General features: G+C 41.2%; 2 protein-coding genes across 4 annotated transcripts; one reads left to right on the top strand and one right to left on the bottom strand.

Annotated features, from left to right (window-relative positions):
• Positions 1-191: 191 nt before the first annotated feature.
• On the bottom strand, positions 192-9234 carry LOC106914295 (P2Y purinoceptor 14-like). Of its 2 annotated transcripts, none has more exons than XM_014980996.2 (4): positions 7467-9234; positions 6951-7057; positions 5457-5716; positions 192-1379 (listed from the first exon to the last, which is right to left on the bottom strand). In XM_014980996.2, exons 2-4 carry the CDS (start codon positions 7035-7037, stop codon positions 695-697), a joined length of 1032 nt encoding a protein of 343 aa, XP_014836482.1. In that variant the 5' UTR covers positions 7038-7057; positions 7467-9234; the 3' UTR covers positions 192-694. The 2 variants fall into 2 exon arrangements, with proteins under 2 accessions (XP_014836482.1, XP_014836483.1); XM_014980997.2 differs by having other exon boundaries at positions 7502-9234.
• Positions 9235-12250: 3016 nt separating this feature from the next.
• spint2 (serine peptidase inhibitor, Kunitz type, 2) lies at positions 12251-23493 on the top strand. 2 transcript variants are annotated; one of them, XR_015765033.1, is made up of 11 exons: positions 12251-12775; positions 17017-17187; positions 18072-18155; positions 18321-18344; positions 18829-18990; positions 19079-19126; positions 19209-19376; positions 19495-19539; positions 21567-21675; positions 21768-21945; positions 22065-23493. XR_015765033.1 is itself a non-coding variant. In XM_014980993.2 (10 exons), exons 1-10 carry the CDS (start codon positions 12361-12363, stop codon positions 21853-21855), a joined length of 1314 nt encoding a protein of 437 aa, XP_014836479.2. In that variant the 5' UTR covers positions 12251-12360; the 3' UTR covers positions 21856-23493. The 2 variants fall into 2 exon arrangements, 1 of the variants encoding a protein (XP_014836479.2); XM_014980993.2 differs by having other exon boundaries at positions 21768-23493.
• Positions 23494-24770: the final 1277 nt, after the last annotated feature.

Here is a 24770-nt window from a genome sequence, read left to right as displayed (position 1 = left end):
CATTTCAAGCATACTAAGATATTTACACTAGAAATTAGACCACAAGTACTTGGTAGTATTTTATGTTTTTGCAGTGTGGAGTGGCATTAATAAACTCTCAGGCATGTGAGAGTAAATGATTCCTAATTTGAATGTTTGCCCTGAATTTCATCACATTTCCACACAGTTGTTTTCACAATCACAACACTGTCTTCTTTGCAGAAGTGAGTAGCTTTATTTCCATACATTCAAATGCAAACAGAGTTTAACTTGTTTCAAATCAAAAGATGAAAAACGTTTTTACCATATTTGGTTTCACTCAACCAGGACATTCACCTGCAGCATTTTTTCTTTACAAGCTCAAACATTTGCTATAAAAGGAAAAGTTTTCTAATCAATCAACTTTCCTGTCAATAACTGAACTAATTTTTAGTTGTTTCTGGGAACTGCTTGGCGGGTGGATGTGGAGTCCACCTTGTTCTGGCACCTCTAAACAGATATCCCAGCAAAGGACTGGCCCTTTGCACGGGGGTAGCTTGGTCTCTTTATATTGAAGCATTCAAACTAGACACCATGGGGAAAGAAGAGTCTCCATACCATGACACCTGAGCTTTCATACTTCACAGCTTTCTGTGTCTTGAACTAGGTTTTGGGTGACGACCTGTCTTTGGTTTCCAGAACCAGAATAATCCTGATTGCATCCATCCATTTCTCTTTATCCCAGTTCATGGAAATCTGTGTTTTCACTACTGGATTTGTTGGGTTCCCATTTCCCCGCTTCACCTTTAGCCTCTGAGACCGAGATGCTTGAGTTGTCTTTTGTAGTGGAGAACATGCCCTGCAGGTTCAACTGGGCCCTGAACTCCTTACAAAGAAAGACGTAAATCAGAGGATCCAGACAGACATTAAAAACTGATATTAGGACAGTCACCTCCTTCAGGTAATAGAGCACGTCATAACACTGTCCTCGAAGTATGATGTACGGAAGTCGAACCAGATGATAGGGAAGAAAGCAGGTGCAGAACACACTGACTAACACCAACATGTTCCTGCGAGACTTCACAAGCTTCTTGGAGTTGAAGGAGCCCAGTTGCTTCCGCTGGATCTGCAAAACCCTGCGGGAGGCGCTGCAGTAGCAGAAGAGCAGAGAGGAGAGCACTGACAGGAAGATGATGGCAACACCAGCATGAAAAAGCTTGTAGAACACTTTGACTGATTCACTCTGCAAAACATCACAAGTCCTGGCACCAGAAACAGAAGCTTTGTCGGTGTTCAGCGTCAGGATAATGTATACAGGCGTTGGAACCAGGAAGAAAACCCAGGTGGCTCCTGAGAGGAAGCGGGCAGCTTGAGCCGTCATCAGGAAGGAAGTCCTGAGATGATGAAAGATCTTCATGTACCTGGAGAATTAATACAATATCAGGGATATTTAAGTTAAACAATTTTGACAATTTATAAAGGTGAACATCTAATTTTAGCAAATGTCTCTGACTATTGACATTTATACAATGTGTCTTGATCGTAAGACACTTTATTTATAAAGTTAAACAGGAAGGTTTAACTTCCTGTCAAACCTCCTGGGTTTGACAGGAAGCTAGGGGCCAGAACCTTTAGTCTGACATTTGTAACACAACATCTAAGTGTTTCAAGACACTGAGACGCTGATGCCTACACCAAGTTCACACAGGAAGATCCAAGGAGAAACGACAACGCAGCCCGTTAATATGATGTGTAGCCAATCAGGAAGCGAGGTGATGGAAACACTGAGGCGAAGCTACAATACATAAGCTAAAAATGCTGTCATGATCCGCCATCACTTATTCCTCATCCACCATGTTTGTTTACTCTGTACCCACGTTTGTGAGATTTTCCCTCTGACATCTTGGTGAAATCAGTTCAGTTTAACTTCCTGCCATGTGGCTCAATACCTCGCATACTGGAGATTTTATATTGTACCGAGTCCGTCTGGTTTTGAAAATCAGCTGACAATTTTGAAGTCTTATCCAACGGTCATTTCTTTATGGTATCTGTCGAGAAAAGTCGAGCTCAGCCCACTTCCCCATGCTGGAGATTTTAGTTTAATAATAACAAGTTATCTTTAAAACTGATTACACAGGTCACATCAAGACCCAACAGTAGAGTCAGACGGTAATAAAATTAATCTGGTTGTGTGTGTTGTTATTGTGTCCTGCTGTTATTGTGTCCTGCAAACTTTGCTTTAATTCTACTTTTTCATATTTAATCATAAAAAATCATAATCAGGCAGAAAGAGAGTCATGGAACAGGAAGAGCAGGTTTCCTGAAGAAAGAGGAAGTTTCCAGCCTGCAGTGATTAAAAATAGTTCAGATTGCTCATTTTGGGGATTAATGGTTTAAAGAATAAAATCTAAACATTTTGAGTAATTGGATAAAACCCAGAGTAAAATACTTGAATTAATAATGATAACTTATAATTAAGCCAATAATTAATATTGGTTTAACCGGTGGTTGATGTTGGTTTGATTATAAGAATATTTACACTTACTCTTATACTTATGGAAGTACTTACAAGTGAAAGAAGTAACTGTAACATGGTGTCAAATAATTAGAATAATGAATTATTCTTGGTTTCTTTTCAGAAATGTCTAATAACACATTATGATTATAAGAGTACCTAATAAGTAATGGTTATTATAATATAAGTGAATGCTAAATCAGAGAAACTAAAAGGTTATAAATGTGATTTTGACATTGAACTTGAAATGGTGTAAAATGTGTAACTGTAATCAAAGGTCACTGATGTGTTGGAGGTAGATGGTAGGTGAAAAGTCAGGGGGAAAGAGGAACTGATGGGAGGACCAAGGCCTTATTGCTAAACTTTAACTTTCCTAAGAAAATGTTAGACACAAGAGGACTGTTGAACAACTTGGGACATTAGAACAGACATCAGGTCATCATGTCTCCAAGACGGTGATGGATATGAGATCATCGGTCCAAGCAGTCAGCCAATGAGACAGACACAGCAACAAAGCTAGCCAATGCAAATGCACTAAAAGGGTGGATAAACCCTTTATAAAGTGAGTGCAAAAGAGGAGTCTTTGGTTGATCCTTCAGGCAGCTTCGAGCCAAGATCGAGATGGACAAAGAACTCTGCAGCTGAAGAAGAGCCGGAGCCACAGAGCCGAAGACTGTTCTGCACATGGGGACCAACCCGTTAGCCCCGCAACATGTGGCTTCAAATTGCACTTCTCTCATCAGCTGGGTTCAGACCCCAAAGAAAAAGAAAAAGACCAAGGCAAAGATGAAGATAAAGACAAAGAACAAAGGCAAAGAGGAAGAACTGGTGTGTTCCTTCCATGAGACCAGCTCTACTACATCTCGAAGGACCAGAAAGATCGTGAGACGAAGAGAAAGGAGCTACAGAGCTGCAAGACAAGAAGGAGAGGACCGCTACGCGCATGAGGAAGTCACCCTGAGGCCCGAGATCTGCCGCTCTGACTCAGTACTCTTCCTGCCAGCACCCAAGTCCTGTGTGACCTCACGGACGGCTGCCCTCATCTATCAGCGCTGTGAGCCTCCTGCTGCTGCAACAGTCCCATCATCAGGCCAGTTCTGGGGTTCAAAATGCCAAACTCCGTCCGTCTCTCTCAAAGTTTTCCTTTTTTAGTTCACAGTGTCAGCATTAGGGAAAGATAGACCAGATTATTGATTTTACTTGTTTGATTATTTCGGCTACTGATTTAAGCTGTACTGACCCTTGCAAAACTGCCTTACTAATAAAATACTTAGCATCAAGAAAATCTAAAAGATGTTGTGGACATTCAATTAATGAGTCACCTTAAAGTTCTTTGATGGTTGTAAAATAGCTATGAAGTTTGATTCTGGGAGGAGAAAGTGGAAAATATTTTATAGGTTGCTTTTAGCCAAAACAACACCCTTGGGACTCGCCCGAGTCACTAAAACCAACCTGGTTCAATAACAAGTGCAAATTGTAATAAAGAGAAAGAGCGACCGTTAACAGGTGTGCTCTGTGGAACTAGCTGATTGCGGGCTGCTCGATCTGGCTAGTTCACAGGGTGAAAAAGGGTGGGACATCTGGAGGCATAGGTCGTTAGAAACCAGGCTAGTCTTTCTCGCGCCCAGCTTAAACAGAATGTCCTCTATATTCTCATCTGTAGTAATACTCCAGAGTTAGAGGCTTCTCTGACCCGTTAGACGGAGAGCTGGGAGCAACATCTCCCTCCTCTCAGAAGGGGAAGTAGAGAGAGAGAAGGGGGGGGGGTTGCGCAACAACATATCCCATCCCACCGCCTGCCTAATCCTGCAGGGTAGCAGCAGTCTTGGTGCATATCTTCAGAGGTGAAGATATGCACCTCTGCCTCTCATTGGAGGTGAGAGGCAGGAACCCCCTTAAAAGGTCACCAGTTCATTACAGGACAAACAAACATGCACACACTCTAACCTAAAGGCAATTTAAAGACCTGACACAGGTGTGTTGGGACCATAGGAGAACGTTGGAGTACCTATGGAGAATTTAAACTTGCACAGGGGGAAAATGCAAACTCCATGGAAAAAGGATTACGTGAGGATTTAGGTTTCTGTGTTTTTTGTTAATTTAGTCCCTGTGTTGTCGTGTCTAGCCATTGATTGTTCCCAGCTGTTCCTTGTTACCCTGATTACTCCCCTGTGTATTTAACCCCATCTGCTCCCTGGCCTAGTTCCTGTGTTGTGCCTTTCCAGTTGCTGCCAGTGTCTGTGCTCTTTGCCTTATTGCTCTCCTGTGCTGCCTGTACTTTGGGAACTTCATTATTCATCATTAAAACCATAATTTTTCATCAACAATCTGGGTCCACTGTGTTCATCCTCACCACAAACTACACAATTCATGACAGATTCCTGTGATTTAAATCCAGGAACTTCTTGCTGCAAAGCAACAGTGCTAACAACTGAGACACTATATCATCCTCAGATCACATGCAATTCTTGTAAATTTCTGGAATCTATTTTTTTTTTTTTACCTTTCCAAGGAACTAGCTGCTGCTGACTGAAACTGTAGGGTGCCTGTCCTTCATGACCTCAGACTTTCAGGCAAAGGTCAACAGATGAATTACCATCTTAAACCTTTAAGGTTAGCATCACCACAGCAGCAACAATGTCACTGCAACTGCTGCTCAAGTCCATCCAACCTCAACTCATAAGAGTTTGATGAACTTCAGCTCCTGCTGTTGGAGAATAGGCTAACTCCACACAAGGTGCACATTCCAATCCAAGAGTCAAGAATAGAAACCTGGTTTGTTGTGGTTTTGAATGTTTGACCAGAGTTCCCCATATCCTGATCTGCTCCGCCTGTATCTGAGCTTTTTCACTGTCAGCAAGACCTTCTCTTACACAGATCTACCATAAAGAGACCTTCTGGGTTTGATGGGAAGCTTGGTCCAGAACTTTTTAGTTAGACATTTGTACAGGTTTTATTTAGAATATTCAAAAAGTTGTTGTACCTGTTGACAGCGATGTAGCCCATAAGTAGGATACTGATGTACATGTTGATGTAGAAGATGGGGGCTCCATAGGTGCAGTAGAACACGTGAACGTTGTCGGACGTGCCTGCATAGTCAGCGATGCGGAGAGGAAGTCCGAGGCAGAGCAGGAAGTCGGCTGCCGTCAGGTTCTTCAGGTAGATCATCCAGCTCTTAGGGACTTTCTTCTGAGCGCGGCAAAGGTGGAACCACAAGGTGTAGCTGTTCAGGATCAAACCCACCTGCAGAGGGAACATCTGGAGATCAGACCAAGGCTCTGGATGAATTATTTTTCCTGCTGATGGGTCTGTTTACTGTAGTTTAGCAGTAAGAGAGGTCTTCAGTCTGGGCAGAGATAAATCCATTCAGATAGAACAATTTAGATATTGTTTCATTGTGTTGCTTTAATGTGATTTGAGCTGCTTTGTTTGAAGATCTGCTGATTACATGGTTTGATCATATTTGCTGTATTTAAATAGATTAACATTGGAGTACCAAATTCAACTGATACATTTGATGTTAGCATTGAAACCCATAGATTCTTTCTGGTTCACCTTTTTTATGTCAAAAATATTTCTATGCATTACCATTAGACTTTGTTTCTAAAACTCTGTCCTGAATTGATAAATCGCTCACAGGAGAATCCTGACTTTCTCCAACAAAGGTGAACATGTGAAGCACGAGATCAACCAGTTTGCTAGAACAGCTCAAAGCTGCATCTAATGAACCATCAACTGGCATGTATGTAATATAGCCAGAGTACAACACAATGTTACAGGGCAAGGATTGGGCAGCATGAACAACCAGAGCGAGGAAGATGAGTCAGAAGTCAAAACAGAGGAAGAGTCTGAAGACATGATGTCAGTTTCCATCGCTCCAACATCATCAGGCAATGAAACACTCAACAAGATGATGATGGAGTTCCTCTCACCCTACTCTTTGTCCCCTAACTGCACTGAAGGATTTGTCTTAGGTTCCCAGTCCTACTTTTGTTTTTTGTTTTTTGCTTTTTGTTCTCTGCAGTCTTTTCCTTTCTGAATCACAACGGCATGGTCTGCCAACAAATTACAGTAAAAGCATAAATGTGAATCTTGTCCAATCTCTTGCTATTGATTTCTCACAATTGCAATTTGCAATACTTGTCATCAAAACTTTAGCCATAGTTTACAACAGAGTACACTGCTATGTTTACAACGTGACCAATCAGTTTTACACAATGAAAAGGACTCGTCGTTCTGAGGCACTGCTGTGCTCCCTGACTCAGATATTTACTTTTCAAAGGTGAACTAAGCATTTAGAAAACGAGGCCATCTTTTGCAGGTGATCCGAGGGGTTTTGTACAAATTGTTTAGAGAAATGCACTTACTGTTTTGCTAATATTGAAAGTGATTTGACTGAAGAAAACTGTAACTGTAGTCAGATTTTTAAAGGAAAAGCATGAAACGGGGACTGGCAACCCTTCAGTTTGAGACTCACCACAAACACCAAACTGTAGAAGAATATGAATCCATGAAGAGATGATTCCTTGACCGGATTACAGGTGTTGGTGGAGTTGTTGGTCATCACTGATTCCTCTGGGTCAGCTACGTTTCACCCGGCCGTGCAGAACAGAAACAACAGATCATTTCCTCTTCAGTGATAGATTTGAACAGTAACTCTACAGCAAGTCAGGTTCTGACTGAGTTAGTCTGTAGATGCTTATCTGAGGCTGCAGGTTTGGTTGTTATGTTTTGTAAAAGTTGTTCCACATTGGCCAGTTTTAAATGGAAACCAAAGAAAGTTCTTCTACACAAAGCAGGAAGCCTGACAGTAAACAGAAACTGTAAATAAACTGTGATAGTTCCACTCATGTATTTAGCAGTCACAGTTATACTGACACTTTTCAAACGGAAATAAACCAATCGAAACCCAGCGCGTCCTAACCTCAGCACTCCTGATCATGTTAGAATAAATATCTTAAGTTTGTGCACTGACATGGCGCAGCCTCCTCACCTGAGCCTGAAGCGAACCTCACCTGCAGGACTCACCTGCCTGCCAGCCTCAAATGCGGCTCCGTCCTTCAGGCCCTGGATCCATACAGCACATTCTCTCTGTCGCATTTGCAAGTCAAAAACAAAACCAACAAACACGGAAACATATCAAAAAGCCTTTCTTTAGAGCAAACTCTGAATTTGAATCTACAGTAAACAGAACATCAGTTTCTCTCACTGGGATGTATAAATATCTGTGAACATTGATGAAGGCAGGCTGCTGAAACTCTTCCTGGAAAAGCGAGATTGACCTTGTTGGCATTCCAGCATTTCTTTAAGGTTCTGGTAGAGTATGCATCTGAATAATTAACCGAAATGTTCTGAAAACGATTCTTTGAAACATTGAATCTGGGCTGGCCTGGCTGAAGCTGCAGGCTGTGAAGCAGCTGCTGCGTCTTTAACCGCGGCCACCACAGATGCTTCTTCCTGTCTTCTCTCTGTTTTTTCAGGTCCCTCACTACAAAAAAACCAACACTTTTGACCTCTATCTTTAACTTCTGAGTGGTTTAAGATGCTCACACTCAGGATGTAGGAACAAGAAAGTAACTTATCAGTTTTAGTGTTATTGCACTCATTCTTTACATAAGCTGATGCCTTATGTAAAGAATGTCTGTGTGTACACTATTAGTTAATAGTGTACACACAGACATTAGACGCTATGATCAATCAGTCGATCAGGTTTATTTGTACATCACTGTTCAGCAACAAGGCAGTTCAAAGTGCTTTATATCATAATAATAAGTCATAAAAACATCATAGTCACTATTCAAGAAACCAGTAACAAACATTACATTTTGATGAGTGTCGTCATCAGAATCATTGCTAATCATCAAGTATTTTGGTCATTGTTTCATTTATTATGGTTCAAAAGCAACTCTGACCAGCCGGTTTTAGTCTGGATTTAAAGGAACTCAGTGTTTCTGTTGTTCTGCAGTTTTCTGGAAGTTTGTTCCAGATTTATGGTGCATAGAAGCTGAAAGCTGCATCGTTATCGGCTGATATCATTTATTGATGATGGTTATTTCCATGTTGTTTGTGTTACGGGGGGTTGGTCATGTGGTTTTTGCTGGGTCATGTAACAGTGACTGCAGAGGGTTTTAACTGGAGCAGAGAAGCAGAGTCAGTGGTGAGGTCTACATCTTAAAGTTTCGAATGGTTAGAGAAATGTAACTCAGGGTCGCGTTAGTGGCACATTTTCCATCTTTGGTTGTTTTTTTGAAACAATGATGGAAAAATCTGAAGGCCATTGATGTTTGTTTTTAATATGCCTCTGTGAGATGCATTAGTGAATACTCGTAAGACAGATTTAAATAAGTAGACTTATTTATGACACAATCAAAATATATTTACAGCTCAAGCAAGCCAAAAATATAGAGATTTAAAGTTGAAGAGAAAACCCAACAAAACGAAACGACGGTCTTTGCCTTTTATTGAGGTGCAGGGAGCAATGTGAAGGTTTTACATTTTACCCAATCGCTAACATTTCCCTGTGACGTATGTAATGCACCAGTTTGACACTATGAAGCTTACTGGAAATTATCTGTGCTGTAAACAACCATTCTCCACTGCAAAGAGAGACGAGCCAATCCTAACGAGGCGGCTCTTACAGGGGCAGGATTATGTGTTTTCCAGGCACAGTGTCATAGCACAATCAAGTAACTGTTGCCTTCGGTTGTAATAAAAATGCCATGTTTTTGAAATATGACTTAAAAGAAATTTGTAATTTATTGCCTTGAAATTGGGGCTCTGTCTCTTTAAGAAACACTTGTTCTTTCTGAAGTTCTGCCTTCAGGAAGTTATTACAAAGTGACTCTAAACATTTTAACAACATTTTACCAGCGTTGCTCTGAGACGTGGCTCCTTTAATGAGATCAGCAGATCCACCAGATGTTTGCTAATTGCTGCTGGCTAGTCTGAAGGAGCTGAGTGGGTGAGGAGCTGTTCCTCTACAGTAAACAATTTATAAAACAAAATACAATAAGAATACTTGTTTTTCTGCCTACATATTCATATAGACAACCCTGCAACCTCAAAATTCATATAATAAAATATATTCATTAAAATATGTGCAATTTATAAATTAAGATACAATGAAAACACAAACATTTTCCTCTCTACATCGTCATAAACAACTTTGCAACCTACAATTTTATATAAATATCCTCAGTGCGTCCCCATCCTGAGGATTTCAGGGTCCTCTGTGCAGACGGGCCTCATCAGAGGTTGGACCCGCAGCACCACAGCAGTCCAGAACTCTCTGAAATCCAACATGGACGACCGGCTGGTGCTGCTCTGGTTCAGAAGTTAAAAATGGACAGACTCTTCCCACCAGCACGTAAAATTAAACCTCAGCACGGCCAGTTCACGTATTCACTGGTGAACCCGCTTCAGTCCGACACTGAGGTGTGACGAGTTTTAATGGCCACCAGATGGCACTGAAGAGTCGGTCTGTTCTAAAGACGGAACAAGGAAACGAACGGCTGATTTCACCGAGTTAATAAACAATTCAGCTGTTTTCATTTCAGCATTGAGTACTGCTCCATGTCTGCTCAGATTCTTCTAAAAAAAATCACAAACTTCAATTTATTATTACCAGAAACACAGGAAACATCAAAACCAACGGCATCATGGGAGCTTTTACTATGACAACCTACATTAATTGGCATATTCAACATGTTGGTTATATCAGTACAAAGTTTTATCAGTACTTTAAAACTTCAATCTAACCCAAGAACAACAAACTACCATTCCTTCTGCCATGTGCTTGAAGTCGCACCAAAGTGCAGATAAAATCTTTTAAAAAGCAACTTAATGAAGGTCAAATGAACATTACAGAGAAAAGCTGCAGTAGAAAGTCACAGAGAAAAACTAAAGGAGCCAGCTGGGAACAAAACACAGAAGGAGAGAAGAGAAGAGAGTCTGTAAGGAACCAGACGAGCTAATCAGAGGGAAGTAGAGACAGCTAGGGAAGGGAGAACCAAACCAATCTGGGACACCACAGATGAAGGAAAAAACACGAATAAACTATAAGAATAAATGATGAATAACACAGAAATGTTTTAAAGCCAAAAACATCTCCAAGAAATAAGACAGAAACAGAGACTGATGTGATAAGACTAGAGCAGACATGTTGATATGAAGCTAATCCATTATTAGCTTCATATTTCCTGTATTTTATCATTTCTTTTCATGTTTGCGGCGTTGCGCCAGCGTCAGTGTGTGGTTATTATGACGTCCAGAGCAGGAAGTCAGCTGATGAATGACTGAAGACAAAACAGGAAGTAGTTTATCACTAACTTTAAAAAAGAGCCTCGAACATAGAAACATGTCTGAGGCCTAATGGTCTGGTTTGGCTTTAACAAGAAAAAAATCATGTTTCAACATCACAAGATCATCTCACCCCTAATTAGTCACAAATGGTGTCATTTTAAGGATGACACACAGGTGTGATAAAACAGAAATAATAACAGGTCAGATTTTGAGTAAACAGACATTAGATATTGAAGTTTGATGACAAAGTTATTATCAGCCTGTTGGAGCGAGAGGATGATTCACCTGGTCAGGTGCTTTTATTTTTGGTTTATTTTGGTTTTATTTTTAACTTAAAACTGAATATCAACAGAATAAAAGACTTCAGAGAGAAGTCCAGTCCACCAGCTTCAGCTCTCATTAAAGGGGAACCGGTGGAGCGAGTGACATTCAGTGTTAAAAATGTAACGCAATCAGTTGCATTTTTATGTCATGATGGTAAATCTAACGCACAACAACATCTGTAAAAAGCGGCTTCTCTGGGGGCTAAGTTCTGCTTCTACACAATCTGATTGGATGCTGGAAAGATTGTTGTTGTGATCAAGTTGTGCTAAAAGCAGTTAGCCTGCTAGCAAAGCTATTGAAGCCTCAAATAGCACTTGAATGCTAAAGATGTAGCAGCTAATGCTAATGTTAGCATCCATAGTCCATGTTTCTAAATAAGCTCCATGAATGATCAGGGCTTCCTGAAACTCTGGAAAGATTAACTTTAAATAATCAGAATAAAAACTATAAATGTCTTTACTGTGGAGTTCATGACAGTTCAATAATTTAGCAACAAAAAGGGTTTTTGAATTGAAAATGTTACTTGCAATAAATTAATTACAGACACTGTCATATATATGGATATATCTATATTAATACACACACACAAACACACATCTAAGTATTTTACACTTTTATTCCTAGTTGAACTACAGAAAAAAAAACACTTTAGTGATAATATTCAATAGTTCCATAAAAATTGTTTTGTTTCTGGATTTTTTTTTTCTTATGACAATTAAAAGACATAAAGCTAATACTGTGTTTTATTTAATTCTTGGTTGTTCTATAGTTAGTTCTTTAAACTTTCATTTGCTGTTGCAAGATTTATATTATAACAAGTTGGACACTTGGTATCATTTGCATATTCAAAATGAAAATAAAATCTCTGTTCACTGTGTGCTAGGCACTGCTTTATTGTTTTATCAATAAAAAATAAACAGCTGGACACGGAGGGACTGAATTGACTTCATTTAAGTTTTGATATTGAATGTGTTCTGATGTTTTTGCAGATCAGCTCTCATTTTGTTTATCTTTTTATTTCATTATTAAATGTGTCGTATTTCAGAAAACAATCTGGTTTTCTGACCAGGAAGCAGAGCAGGAGGAATGTTGCTGTCAGGTTGTGTCGCCAGGGGCGTGGCTTAAGTGACTTCACCTGTCGCAGGTAAACTAAACTGCGACACAAAGCGCAGGAAGAGGCGGAAGTCACCAGCTGTTTGAGGTTCGGTTCGGCTCGGCTTCTTACAGCTTCCACCAGGATTAGAAGAAAATCAATCCTCACAATGTTCACTCCAAAGTTCCTCCTGCTCTGCTTCCTGGTCCGGCTCGGACGGGCTCAGACCTGTGACTGGGACCAGTCCACCGATCCGAACCAGGGCCTCGACCCGGACTCCCTCACAGCGGGGGTGCGCTACCTGGGCCAGATCCAGGAGGTGTCGAACCCGGAGAGGTGCCAGGCCGCCTGCTGCGAAGAGGCGGGCTGCGACCTGGCTGTGGTCGGGCGGCCGGCGGACGGAGGGATGCAATGCATGCTGGTGAGCTGCGGGCCGGCCGGCTGCCCGCTGCAGCAGAGCTCCCAGTTCCAGGTGTTCCGGAAGAAGCAGCAGAGAGACGCCGACCAGGAAGCCCCCACAGGCGGCAAGCAGCTGCGCGTCGTCCCGCTGGCGGAGGCAGAAGAGCCGCGGAGCAACAACAGCGGTGAGCGCCGGAAAGACGCCAATAATCAGTCATTAATCATTAATTCATTAACCCGATTAATGTCGGGTTAATTTACTGATCAGGCAGCTGGATGTATATCACCAGGGGCGTCGTGAGTGACCGGAAATAAACTTCCGCTCAGTTTCTAATCAACATGATTGAGTTAAAGATGAGAAGCCGTCAGCTTGGCCCGACTTCCGGTCTCCTGTGTTTACTTGTTTTTCTGTTTTTGTTTGTTAAACACACCATAACAATTATATATATATATATATATATATATATATATATATATATATATATATATATAATTGTTATATATATATATATATAACAATTATATATATATATATATATATATATATATATATATATATATATATATATATATATATATAATATATATATATTATATATATATATTTTTCCCCAGAGATGGGGAAAAATAAAAACATTAAAAAGGAATCACACAAACATGATGAGGAAAGTAAAACAGGAAATGTTACAAATGAAATTTCAATATTAATTTGAGCTGTTAACATATCGGCATAAAGATTGGCTTTTGTGTTCGATGTTTAAGCAATTCTTTAAAATAAATTATTTCACTCAAATGTTGACAATGAAGGTGATTCAGAGGAACCTGCTCAGGTAACAGGAAGTAGAATTCCATGTAGGACCTCTACTTCCTGTTCGTCCTGATCCACTGATATGGAGTCCGTTTGGGTTCTGGTCTGGTTTGGCTGCTGTTCCAACATGAAAGCAGGCTTTAACCATCAGAACCAGATGAATCTGCTGAGACCCGGGGTCCAGAACAGGACGTGATCCAGAACCGTTTGCTTCCTCAAATGAATTAATGAGGACAGGTTTGGTTCTCTGATGCTTTCTGGGTTTTATCCGATCACTGCGGCATTTTCAGAACCAGGAAACTGAGACTAAAACTGGAAAAGTGGACAGAACCAAACAGATTGAAACGGTTCTGGATCTCAAACTAAGAACATGTTTTAATTTTTAAACTGGTATCAGAACCAGTTCTGATGGTAGAAAAAACTATTCCCTCCATCGAACAGAATGATCCAGATCGTGTTCTGTCCCGGTTCAGAGTCCGTTTGCAACAGTTCTGGCTTAATATTTAAAAGGAGAACTTTTTCTGATCCGAGTCCAGTTTTTATTTGCCGTTGGTTCTTGCAGGGATGTGAACACTATCTGGGTCAGAACCGCTCCAGTTTTACAGGCAGCAGGTTGATCTTCCAACCAGAACAGTTTCCTGGGTCATCTCTGATCCAGGTCACATTGGACCTCCTCTTATAAACCCAATCTGAAGGTTCTGGAGTTCAGAACCAAGGTTAATGTACTAAATTAATGAAAACTGAAATAAATAAAAACGGTAATTAATTGGAACTATATCGTGTGTTTTTATACAACTAAAACATACTCAAGTTATAGCTATAATATCCTTTGTTTTTCTGATTATGAATCCATTTGTTAGTAGTTTGTCAGCTGTTGGTAAATTACGCGCTCCATACTCCTATGGGCCGCTGCGCTGCTCCGTAAAATGGCAACAGTTGTGACAAAACATCAGTCAGTTGGTAGTTCAACATTAATTGAAGCCATTTTGTGAAACTTTTATCTTCTGTTGAGTGTTGGGGTTGTTATAGCTTTGGGTTTTACGGTTTAGTTGTGACTTTGTCAGTTTTAGTTTGAGTGTTTGCTTGTTTTTAATAGTTACATATTGTTTAGTTTCAGTTTTTATTAGTTTTAGTTCTTTCATACTTTTGAATTCTGTACATAAAAATTAACTGCAGGTGGTTTTATGTAATGAATGCTCAACAGAAGACACCATTTTCAAAATGCATGTCACCATTTTGTGAACTAGCGTAGCGTAGCCACCAGGAGGGGCTTCGGGTGCTGTGATTTTTACTCCATTTTTACTAACCACATGATGCAGTTCCACTTATTTGTAGTTTTTTTCATTTGTTTTAATTATAAAAACCTTGTTATAATTAACTAAATTAACTTATCTATGGAAAAACCTACAACTGTCACTAATAGAAGATAAATTAAAACTAAATGATATTTAACTAATAAAAACTAGCAAACACTCCAAAAACTAATTAAAGCTCCAACACTGCGCTGCTGTTTTCAGCTCACCTGTACAGGTAGCAGATGACTCACTGCTGACTGAGGCTCAGCTCAGGTATGAGACCCGGTCTGGTTCCGGTCCGACCGGTTCCTCCGGTTCTGACTTTCTCGCCGTTTCTCACAGTGCCTCAGGCACGGAGCAGTGTGATCACTTCACACACCTGACCTCACCTTTGTGTTTGTTTAGATCAGATTGGACTGTTCTCAGGTGGGGGCGGAGCCTGAAGCCCACTTCTGATGTTTCTGACATCACTTCCTGTTTACATTTCCAAGAACTTTGAGTTTTCCTCAGAAGGATGAATCAGCAGGTGGTTTAGTACCTGTTTATATTTGTTTATTAATTAAAGTCAGACTAAAGAACATAAATTGTCCCAGACGTTACTGCAATAAAAGATAATATTGTTTTGAGACCATTTTAAGCTGATAATGGTAATAATCAAAGAACACATTCTCAAAGATGTTTAAACTCTAATGAACATTTAACACTGGAAATGGAAGACATTTTAAATATCCAAAAATAAACAAAACAGAAATGACAAAATAAATTATAAAGTCTCTGTTAACAAAATGTCCTTTATAAAGGGTTTAGAGAACAAAGCACCAGACTGAAAACTTTTACCATCCAGTTTTTTGTAGAAAGAGAAAAAAATTGTAAAAATTGAGTTTTAATTTGTAATGCAATTAATTGATTTGATTATTGTAACAGGCCTAGTTATGATTGCACTGAGTAAGTTGAATGGAAAATTTTGGCTTTTTAAAGACCACAAACAAATCAATTCATATAAATAATCAAATAAAACCAGGCAAATTCCTTCCAATATAACATTTATGAAACTTTAACAGAAACTGCATGTCTGGTAAATTTTTGGTTAAAACAAGCTGCTTGTGTCAAGTATCCAGAAATTTTACTCAAGTAAGAGTAGCAATACTTCATAATAAAATTACTTTGGTAAAAATACAAAGTACAGTGTAGTAAAAGTACATTTAGGTAGTCAAATAAATGTAACTTGTTTCTTACAAACTCTGTATTTAGTGACTTTTAAAACAAAATCAATCAGAATAGTCAGGTCAGGTGCTTTAAAGATCAGTGACTGTCCAGAAAACTAAAATAGTTTACCTGCTTACGGAGCCTGGGATGTCGCCCCCTGCTGGTTACAAAGGAATTTGCTGTGAATTATTCTTGTGGAGATCAAAGCATTTTATGTGAAACAAAAACTGTTTGGTTTTAGACATTAGATGTTCTGAAGTTCAATGTTTGGAGGTAAAACGGCTATAGAGCCGGATCGACCAGTCCTCTTTATTAAACCGACAACTGAGACTCAGCTTCCTGCTGAGACTCGGTTCAATCAACAGTAAATGGTAACAATGTGTAAAACGCTGGAATTTTGATTTAAAAAAAAAAAAAAAAAAGTGATATTGACCAATAGGATTTACGTTTGCAAGGAGGACGAAGTCCAAAGAAACATGAAAACTTTGACGATATCAGATTTCACATGAGAAAAGACCCGGGTAAAGCCTCATTTCCACTGAGCGGGTCGGTCCAGTAGTTTATGGTTATTCAGGAAAGCGTCTCTACCGCCAATTGGACTTTCACTGGACGAGCGGGGTAAAACCCAAACGCCCAACGTGGCGTCATTCCACTGCGATGAAAAACAAGTTTTTATTGTTCTTGTTGCAAGCTGATGCTTTTCTGTCCCCTGGTCAATGGACGCCGTCATGACGACAGTCACTCCACCCTAACCGTACCGAACCACAGTCTGCAGAGCTAGAACTGGGGCCTCAGTAATGGTGTGGGACGGGTTGGTGGTACCGTCCACTTTTACAAGAGAAATAGACAAAATAGTTGACCAAATTGTGTTGTAGCACTCGGTGGAAATGAGGCACTGGTGACTTTCAGTTCATTTGGCATCCACCATTATTGTAAATATTTAAGATCCTTCCAGAGGGAGACGCAGGTCCTCCAGAGTTAAAACAATGAGAAGAAAATCTCTTTTTTTCTTCTGCTGGCTTCCTTAAACAAGCAGGAATGAAAGTTTCCTGAGTGGGAAAAACCCCTTTTTCTGCCCTCTGTGTTAAAACTAAACTCCAGTTCATGTCTCTCTCAGATATTTGCCGTCAGCCTCCGAAGACGGGTCCATGTCGCGGCGCCTTCCCCAGGTTCTTCTACAACGTAACAAGCCAGACCTGCACCAGCTTCATCTACGGCGGCTGCCAGAACAACGACAACAACTTCCAGTCCCAGGAAGAGTGCAACAACGCCTGCAGCGGCGTCACCGGTAAGATCCACTCACTGGCCTGCCAGTGGTCTGGTCTTCATGGTCAGAGAACAGAAACCGTCTGGAGATGTAAAAAGTTAGGAAACACGTGGCTTGGGCCCAAAGGAACATTGACATGTGGCGTTGGAGAAAGCTGGAATTGAACTTACAAGTTTGCACTTGCTGAATTGTCAGATATGATTCAGTAAAACTCTTTCCACTGGTTGACAACCACACCAAAATGAAGGTATGAAATCCCAGAGACTGAGCGGTTGATGGGTTTGACCTCATGTGACTGAACACAGAACCGCTGCGGACAGGCTGCAGGAAGTCTTGGATTCTGGATCATATCTGAGAATTTGACAAGATTCCAGTCGAACTTTAGTGGTGCTAGAGCAAAATAAGGAAGCGAGATGCTGAAATGTTTGATTTATTTGAGCTTCAGGTAGCTTGAGAGAAACATGAAAACCTTAAAGTTCAGATTTCAGGTGTGAAGTTGGGTTGTAATCCTTGGTGGATCTGGCTTCTTCCTGCTTCCTTCAGCCTCAGGCTGAAAATCAGATGCCGTCTCTCTTTGTTTTGGATCATCAGAGTGACCACATGCTATCTTAAAGCAAACTGGGAGGGTCCAGATAGGCAGCACCGCTCCCAGTTCAGATAACCAACAACAACAGGCGGGAGGGCGGGACTACAGACAAAAGCTGCTTTATTTGCTCTGCAGAGAAAACGGCACTTAGGAGCCGAGAGGAAATGTGTTAAAGTTCAGCAGTTCTTCTTTGTTCTGTCCATCTGAGAAATGCTGTGAAACAAAACACTTTTAAATCCGAGAGGAACCATGAACAGTCGATCTGAAGGGAAACCTTTACCTGACCTGCTAATGTCTCATTAATAACTTGTGTGTTCAGGTTCAGTTCTGCTTGAAGAAGTCCCAACTTCTGCTCCAGAGTCGGCTCCCAAAGCTCCTCGGATGGCCCCCCTGAGCAAGTCCGGTTAGTCTCCACAAACTCAGTTAAAGCAGCTCTTTATTCATAGGTCAAAGATCAATATTTGACTCCACTAGCAAACAGATCCGTTTATGTTCCGGTTTGTAAGAAGCTAAGAAGTTAGGATTGATGAGCCTTTTACTCACCAAACTCTTTCTGTGTTTCCTGCAGAAATCTCAGCTGATCAGTTTGCAGGTACGTCTCACTCCTCACAAAGTGTTCTGGTGCGTTTGGTTCTGCAGAAACATTTGGGGTGCAGGGTTTCCCCAGAAAACCTGCTGAGCCCAGTGGGACCAGTGAAACCCACCATGTTTTTGTGTTAAGTTACAAAAATTTGGAGGTGCAGAAAAAAGTGTCATAATTTGGGCAGGTGCAGGGATGGTACAATTGGTGTGTACTCCCTCATGCCCAGTTCACTGGGTCAGCTAGAAAAATAGCTTAATCTGTCTTTGTCACTTCTACTGGTTCATAAAGACCCTATTTAAAACAAACAAGTAAAGCTCTGCACTGGGGGAAGGTCCTGAAGTTCCTCCTTGATGTTTGGAAGGATGCTTTGGCGTTCCTCTGGGTTTCTCTGGAGAGTCCTTTGTTTTTGGAGGATCACTTTGGGGTGGAGGTTTATTTGGGTTTTTTGTGGGCTTCCTGGTTGATTCTTTGGGTTGCTGTTGTCCGGTCGCAGAGCTGTGTGAAGCGGAGTATGAGCAGGGTCCATGCAGAGCTTACTTTAAGCGCTGGTACTACAACAAAGAGACAGGCATCTGTCAGACCTTCATCTACGGCGGCTGCCAAGGAAACAAGAACAATTACGAGGACGAGGACAGTTGCAAGTCCACCTGTACAGGTGAGGTACCAAGTCTAGTTCTACCTAGAGACTCCAGACTACAACACTGCAGGCAAGCCTGGAACTAATCGCCCATTGTTTGCTGTAGGAGTCTCTGTCCTGCCTTCCTCTAAGAAGATCCCAGAAGACGACACAGGTGTGAGAGAGTGGGCTGGACATGATGATGTCGTTCTTCGGCTTCATGGACTTGGTTGGTAATTATTGTGCATCTTTGTCAGATCATTGCAGTTTGAGTCCTGACGGTGGAATGTGCCGCGCCTACTTCCCCATGTTCTACTATGACTCTGACTCCGACTCCTGCAAGTCCTTCACCTATGGCGGTTGTGGTGGGAATGCCAACAAGTTTGAGTCTGAGGAGGACTGCATGTCTGTGTGTGGCGGTGCAGGTAAGGACTGCGTCAATACAGATTGTTCTTACCTACTGTTCATGAGAAGAGCTGAATACCTGTCGCTTGTCTCACCTGTTTGCTCTCCTGATTATTTGATCCATTCCTTATTTTGCAGGTCAGTTCTATGGTCATGGTGGAACCAGAGGCAGATGGACTGCAGGTGAGTTCTTCAGTGTTGCTCTGGTTATTTTCATGTTCCTCTCCAAAGAAAGATTGAGTGATCGTAGCCACGTCTGTTCTGGTTCTGCTTCAGTTGTTTAAAGATCTGAAACATTTAAATTTTTTAATAAAACTGAAGCAGGCTTGTCAGTACAAAATCAAACATTGTGAACAATTTAATCTGATGCGGGTTTGTTGCAGTAAAGAAAAATCAGGTCAGGATTTGACACTTCAAATGTACCATCAATAGATACCAGAGGACATCAAGTTTTGGACGCCATCAATTTAAACACCATCCAAGGATAAAATCTCATTATAGGTTTCTATTAGACCTGAATGGGGACAAGGTGAAAGCACATTGGATGTTGGTGAAATGATCCTGTAATTGAGAGAACTCATTTTCCAGGCAGGAAATGGAAGGATGAATAATGTCATCAGCGCCTTATTTGTACGCCCCATAATACTTTGCGTGAATTATGGGTACGACTTCCGCCGCAAGCCGGAACTGCCATTTGTTTACATGTTACCCTAACCGACTTTCATCAGAGCTTTTAGGCTATAAAATATGTGGGAACACCAACGATCAAAGCTTATATGTGACAATATTGTTTTACTGCGGCCATTTCTTCAGGTCGCACTAGCATATGTAGCTACTTCACTGACTCAGTTGCGTCAGATGCAGATGTGGGTTGTCTTGAACTTGCTGCAGCCACAAACTAAATGTGGTCTGATTATTAGAGAACAGCCACGAACACACAACAGTTACCCGAGCTCCACAAGGGCATCTTACGACACTATCAGTGGCAAGTTGCTCTCTATAACGGGTTAATATGTGATTCGGTTCGGTTCTGGTCCAGTGAGGAGATTCTCCATATTGCGGTCTGGAGCGCAGCAGCTGCGGTTATTTCTCTGCTGATTTGCAGCGACACTCAGCAACGGAGAACCTCAAGGTTCTGGTTCTGGTGGATTAAATAAATCCAGATATTTTATTTTGTCTTATAAATACAATTTCCAGGTCCAATCATAATGATAAATACTCAGATCATGAACTTTATTATTTTTTAAATTCAAACGAAAAATAAAATTCACATCACACCGAGCTAATATTGTGTAGTTCTGGTGTTTTATACAGTCGGAACAACTCAGATCTATGACGGATCTCAGATCTTCTCTGCTTTTCTCTTTGTTAATGTCAGTTCTTCAGAGAAACGAGCTGCTAGCAGAGCTGCTAATTCACGGTCACTCCGTTACAAAACTTAACGATCGTGTTCCTGTCGCTCCCCTGATTAAACTCACAATTACGATTATCTGTACTGAGCAGCTCTCTGACAGCAGACGATGTGTCCGTAAACATGTTTTACTAAATTGTATTATAACCGAAAAGAGATATGTGACTTCTAACATAAATGTAGGTTAGCAAAAAGGCCTACAAATTACAATGAAATAATGCTACTTCCGCTAGCCGCCGGTAACACCCATAATCGTTTCCCCAGTAACCTCCCCCCCAGGATTTGACCTTTGCCCCTCTACTGTTAAAGATATTAAAGTGTTGGACCCAGTTTGGATCTGCGGAAGATGCTGGGTAAGGGCAGGGAACCCTGACTGACTTTAGCTCAGTGTTTCTCAATTCCGGTCCTCACGCCCCCCTGCCCTGCATGTCTTAGCTGTTTCCCTTCTGCCACACACCTGGATTCAATATTTTGGTGATTAACAGGCCTCTGCAGTACTTGAAGGTCATGCAATCATTTGAATCAGCTGTTCTGGAGTAGAGGCACATTTAAAACATGCAGAGCAGGGGGGCCTGAGGACTGGAATTGAGAATCACTGCTTTAGCTGAACTTGGGCAGCTGTTGACCAACTTACAGATTTACCGGTTGGTAGATTAATCATTGGTAATCGGTTCCAGACTGACCTAATGATAAAGGTCATTATCTGTAATTAAGGGTGACCTGAAGTTGACCCTAAACTTCCTGTGAGGTGTTTTCAAAATAAAAGTAAAGTGTGATCTTCATCTCCTCTCTCCTGAAGCCTTCTTCCTCTTCGTCACTCTGGCAATCATCTCCGCCCTGCTGCTCGCCACGCTCGTCATCATGACTGTGAGACGCCGCCGGCAGTTCCGCCGCTACTCCTCCGTCAGGTAAGCTTAGTGGCGCCCCCTGCTGGCCTGTGTCTGCATCACTGAGGATCATTTCTTTAGGGTGTCTGACTGAAACTCTTCCTGTCTCCCAGTGACAAGCGGGAGCTAATCACAGGCGAGATGTCGTCTCAGGACTCGCTGAACATCCCGGAGAGCCCCAAACCAGAACCAAAGGCCTGAGGGGACCGGGTCCACCGGGGCTCGGACTCAGAACTGATCCGCTCTCTCTTCTTGCAGGGATTCATCAGGGTTACAAGAATGTGATCCAAGGTTGGATCGATCATCTTACAATCTGTTAATTAGCATCAGTCATAGACGACTAAAGGGGCGGAGCTTCAGTTCTAAGGCGGAGCTCACAGCGTCAATAAAATGTTTTCTTCTCCTTGCAGCACAAGAGCTCTGGCTGATTTGTCATCGATCACCTCTATTGATCACCACTTACTGATCACCTCATTAAAGGAGCCATTTGATTTGCAGAGACGCTCCAGGTTCAAAGTTCAACCCAAATTACAGCTGGTCCTGTCCTCAGGGACCGGGCTCCTATCCAGGTCTCCTGACTAATCAGTAAAACCGATTCAACCCTGATTTTAAATTTCCAGACACGGATCAGCTCCAGGTTTCTTGTCAGAAACAAAGTAATTGATTATTACTGATCATCAATTGGGAATGATTCAGACACGTGATTATTGGCTTTTCTTTCAAAGAGAAACATTTAAACTTCCTGTCTGCAGTCGAACCAGAAACCTCTCTGATGATCTGTGGTTCTGGGTAGTTCTGCCTGTATTGATCATTTCTCTGATCAATACAGGCAGAAGTTCTGGTTCTGGACTTCGTCTCCTGTGAAGCTCTGAGTGTTTCTCCAGATGTCGACACCAAACAGATTCTAACGTCACTTCAGATCCTGACAAAGTTCAGAAACAGCCAGAACTTCACAGGAGGCGATCAGAGCCATCAGAACCTGCAGAGTTCCTGATTACCGACAGATCAATACATCAGATCAATACATCAGATCAGCACCTCGTCATGTGCTGCTTGGACCGTACTGGTTCTGTTTCCTGGCTCTGCCCAGAGCAGAGCCTCTGATTGGCCGTCAGTAGGATACTGTTCCTTTAAGGTTGATGTGATTATTGATCAGTGAGCTGATCAGCTGACAGATCGGAGCTCAGGTGGTTTTAATTAAATGTTAAAATTAAACTTTGATGTTTTTCTTATGTAATTAAATCAATTATTCAAGGATTTGTTTTGATCATTTTCACTTAATCAATTGTTGTTAATTTATCAGTGGGGTTACAATATTTAGCCAAGTATTGGTGAATGTTTTCAGTTATAAACATTGAGTTTTTAATAGAAGTTGTGTATGTGGGTTATTGATGATAGTAATCAGATGTGTATTGATTGATCAGGAAGTGACAGAATCAGCCTGCAGGTGGAACTCCATGCCTCTAAATTATTACCGTTACTGCTAAACTCCATTTCCCATGATGCACCTGCAGTCCAGTTCCCTCTGCAGGCTGAGATCTGAATGGCTTCTGTAAGTTTTATTGATTATTGATCAGGGAATCTGTCAAGTCTACTATTGGAATTATTTTTAAGTTTTACTTTTTAAAGATTCACTGTGATCAATAATCTGATCACTAATCTATTAATCTCAGCAGGGTCATTCTGAGTTTGAGCTACTTTTAAATACCTCTTATTAAACAATTGGCTACTGATCAGGTTATTGATCGGCTAATTTGTAATCATTCTGTTGTGATCAATATTCTGAATGAAAAGCGGATCACTCTCCACAGAAACGATAAATAAAATTTTACCAATTCAGTCTGAAGCAGCTCCTTATTGACACCATTCCACAGAGTTACTGGTTAACAGCAGGGAAAACCCTTTCGGCCATCCAACAGATTAATGCCACCAGAGCAGAGCTTCCTCAGGATCAGCTGCCAGTTTCTGTCGGAGCAAAAAAGCCACTTTTCCAGGAAAACCATTGACTACGGACTGGAAGGATGGACACCGGCAGGGAGGTTTTCTGATCAACCATCCTGGCTGTTTTGAAGATCTGGGAGTTGCTGAAAGTCCTGTGTGATGCCAACACCAAAACATCTGGATCCAGACCAAGTCCAGAGATGGTTCTAGTTCTGACCAAGAGAGATCTGCAATGGATGATCATCCGGAAAGCCTTAGAACAAGTTCTAACGATCCTGGAAGAACTAGGAGATTATCTATGGACTCTATCATAATGGAGCATTAGGACTCATGATAATTAAAGTGACTTAAAGTTAAGAACACAGAACCTGAGTCCAGTTCTCAAACAGCTGGGAAACTACCTGAAAGTCTGGAGTCAGTTCTAAGCAATAAGAAGAGATTGGCCACTGTTTGGTCCAGAAAAACAATAATGGTGTGTTGGGGTGAATTACAGAAGTTTGGATAATGCCTGGTAATGTTGACTTTAAGGGGGTTTTGGTCAAGCAGTTGGCTGCTCTTGATCTATTCTGGACCTGTTTCAGTCACGGTTTTGTTAATCCCATTCGACTGAAACAGCTTTTCTTAAGTGCTTGAATGTTTTGATGGAGGTTCATGTTCTGTTCTGCTTATCTCACTGTTGACCGTCCAACCCTGCTAAATAGGTTGAGGAGTTGGCACAACAGGTTTTCCCTCTGTTTGCTGCATAATTGTCTGACAGATTAATCTTATCTGCATCGACTTACTGATCCCATTCTTGTGAGTCCAGTTTGGTGTTCTATACCAATGGACAACAGCAAACTTCAGTGGTCTTATTTTAGGACCATTCAAGTTTACATACTCTCTGCGCTTCTGATATTGTCAACAAGACTGTGATTGCTACACAGGAAAATAAACTTACAGTATTTCTTTCCCTACAGGATGAAAAGAAAAATCAAGTCCAGATAACCTTTCATATTGCTACAGTGCAGTTGTTTTGCAGCCAGAGAGCAGAGACACAAAAACCCCAACGACTGCAGTACAAACGGATCGTACTGATGTAGACTTGTACGAGTTTTTTTTTTTTTTTTTTATATAAAATACTTAAGACTGATAACGTGGCAAATTATGATTTCTATCTTTTTGTTTTACACTTTTTA

This window comes from Poecilia mexicana, unplaced genomic scaffold, assembly GCF_051168715.1.
Source record: "Poecilia mexicana isolate PSO_F unplaced genomic scaffold, ASM5116871v1 scaffold_13, whole genome shotgun sequence".
Taxonomy (NCBI): domain Eukaryota; kingdom Metazoa; phylum Chordata; class Actinopteri; order Cyprinodontiformes; family Poeciliidae; genus Poecilia; species Poecilia mexicana.
The sequence above is the reverse complement of the archived record's forward strand: the minus strand, read 5'-3'. Positions and strand labels throughout refer to the sequence as shown.

Bases quoted from the DNA above. Each gene is read 5' to 3' on its own strand.
- LOC106914295 (XM_014980996.2), bottom strand. From the start codon at position 7,037: ATGACCAACAACTCCACCAACACCTGTAATCCGGTCAAGGAATCATCT. The intron at 5,717-6,950 runs GTGAGTCTCAAA...TTCCCTCTGCAG, and splicing joins TCTACAGTTTGGTGTTTGTG to GTGGGTTTGATCCTGAACAG. The intron at 1,380-5,456 runs GTACAACAACTT...TTAATTCTCCAG, and splicing joins GGCTACATCGCTGTCAACAG to GTACATGAAGATCTTTCATC.
- spint2 (XM_014980993.2), top strand. From the start codon at position 12,361: ATGTTCACTCCAAAGTTCCTCCTGCTCTGCTTCCTGGTCCGGCTCGGA. The intron at 19,540-21,566 runs GTGAGTTCTTCA...TCTCTCCTGAAG, and splicing joins CAGAGGCAGATGGACTGCAG to CCTTCTTCCTCTTCGTCACT. The intron at 21,676-21,767 runs GTAAGCTTAGTG...CCTGTCTCCCAG, and splicing joins CGCCGCTACTCCTCCGTCAG to TGACAAGCGGGAGCTAATCA.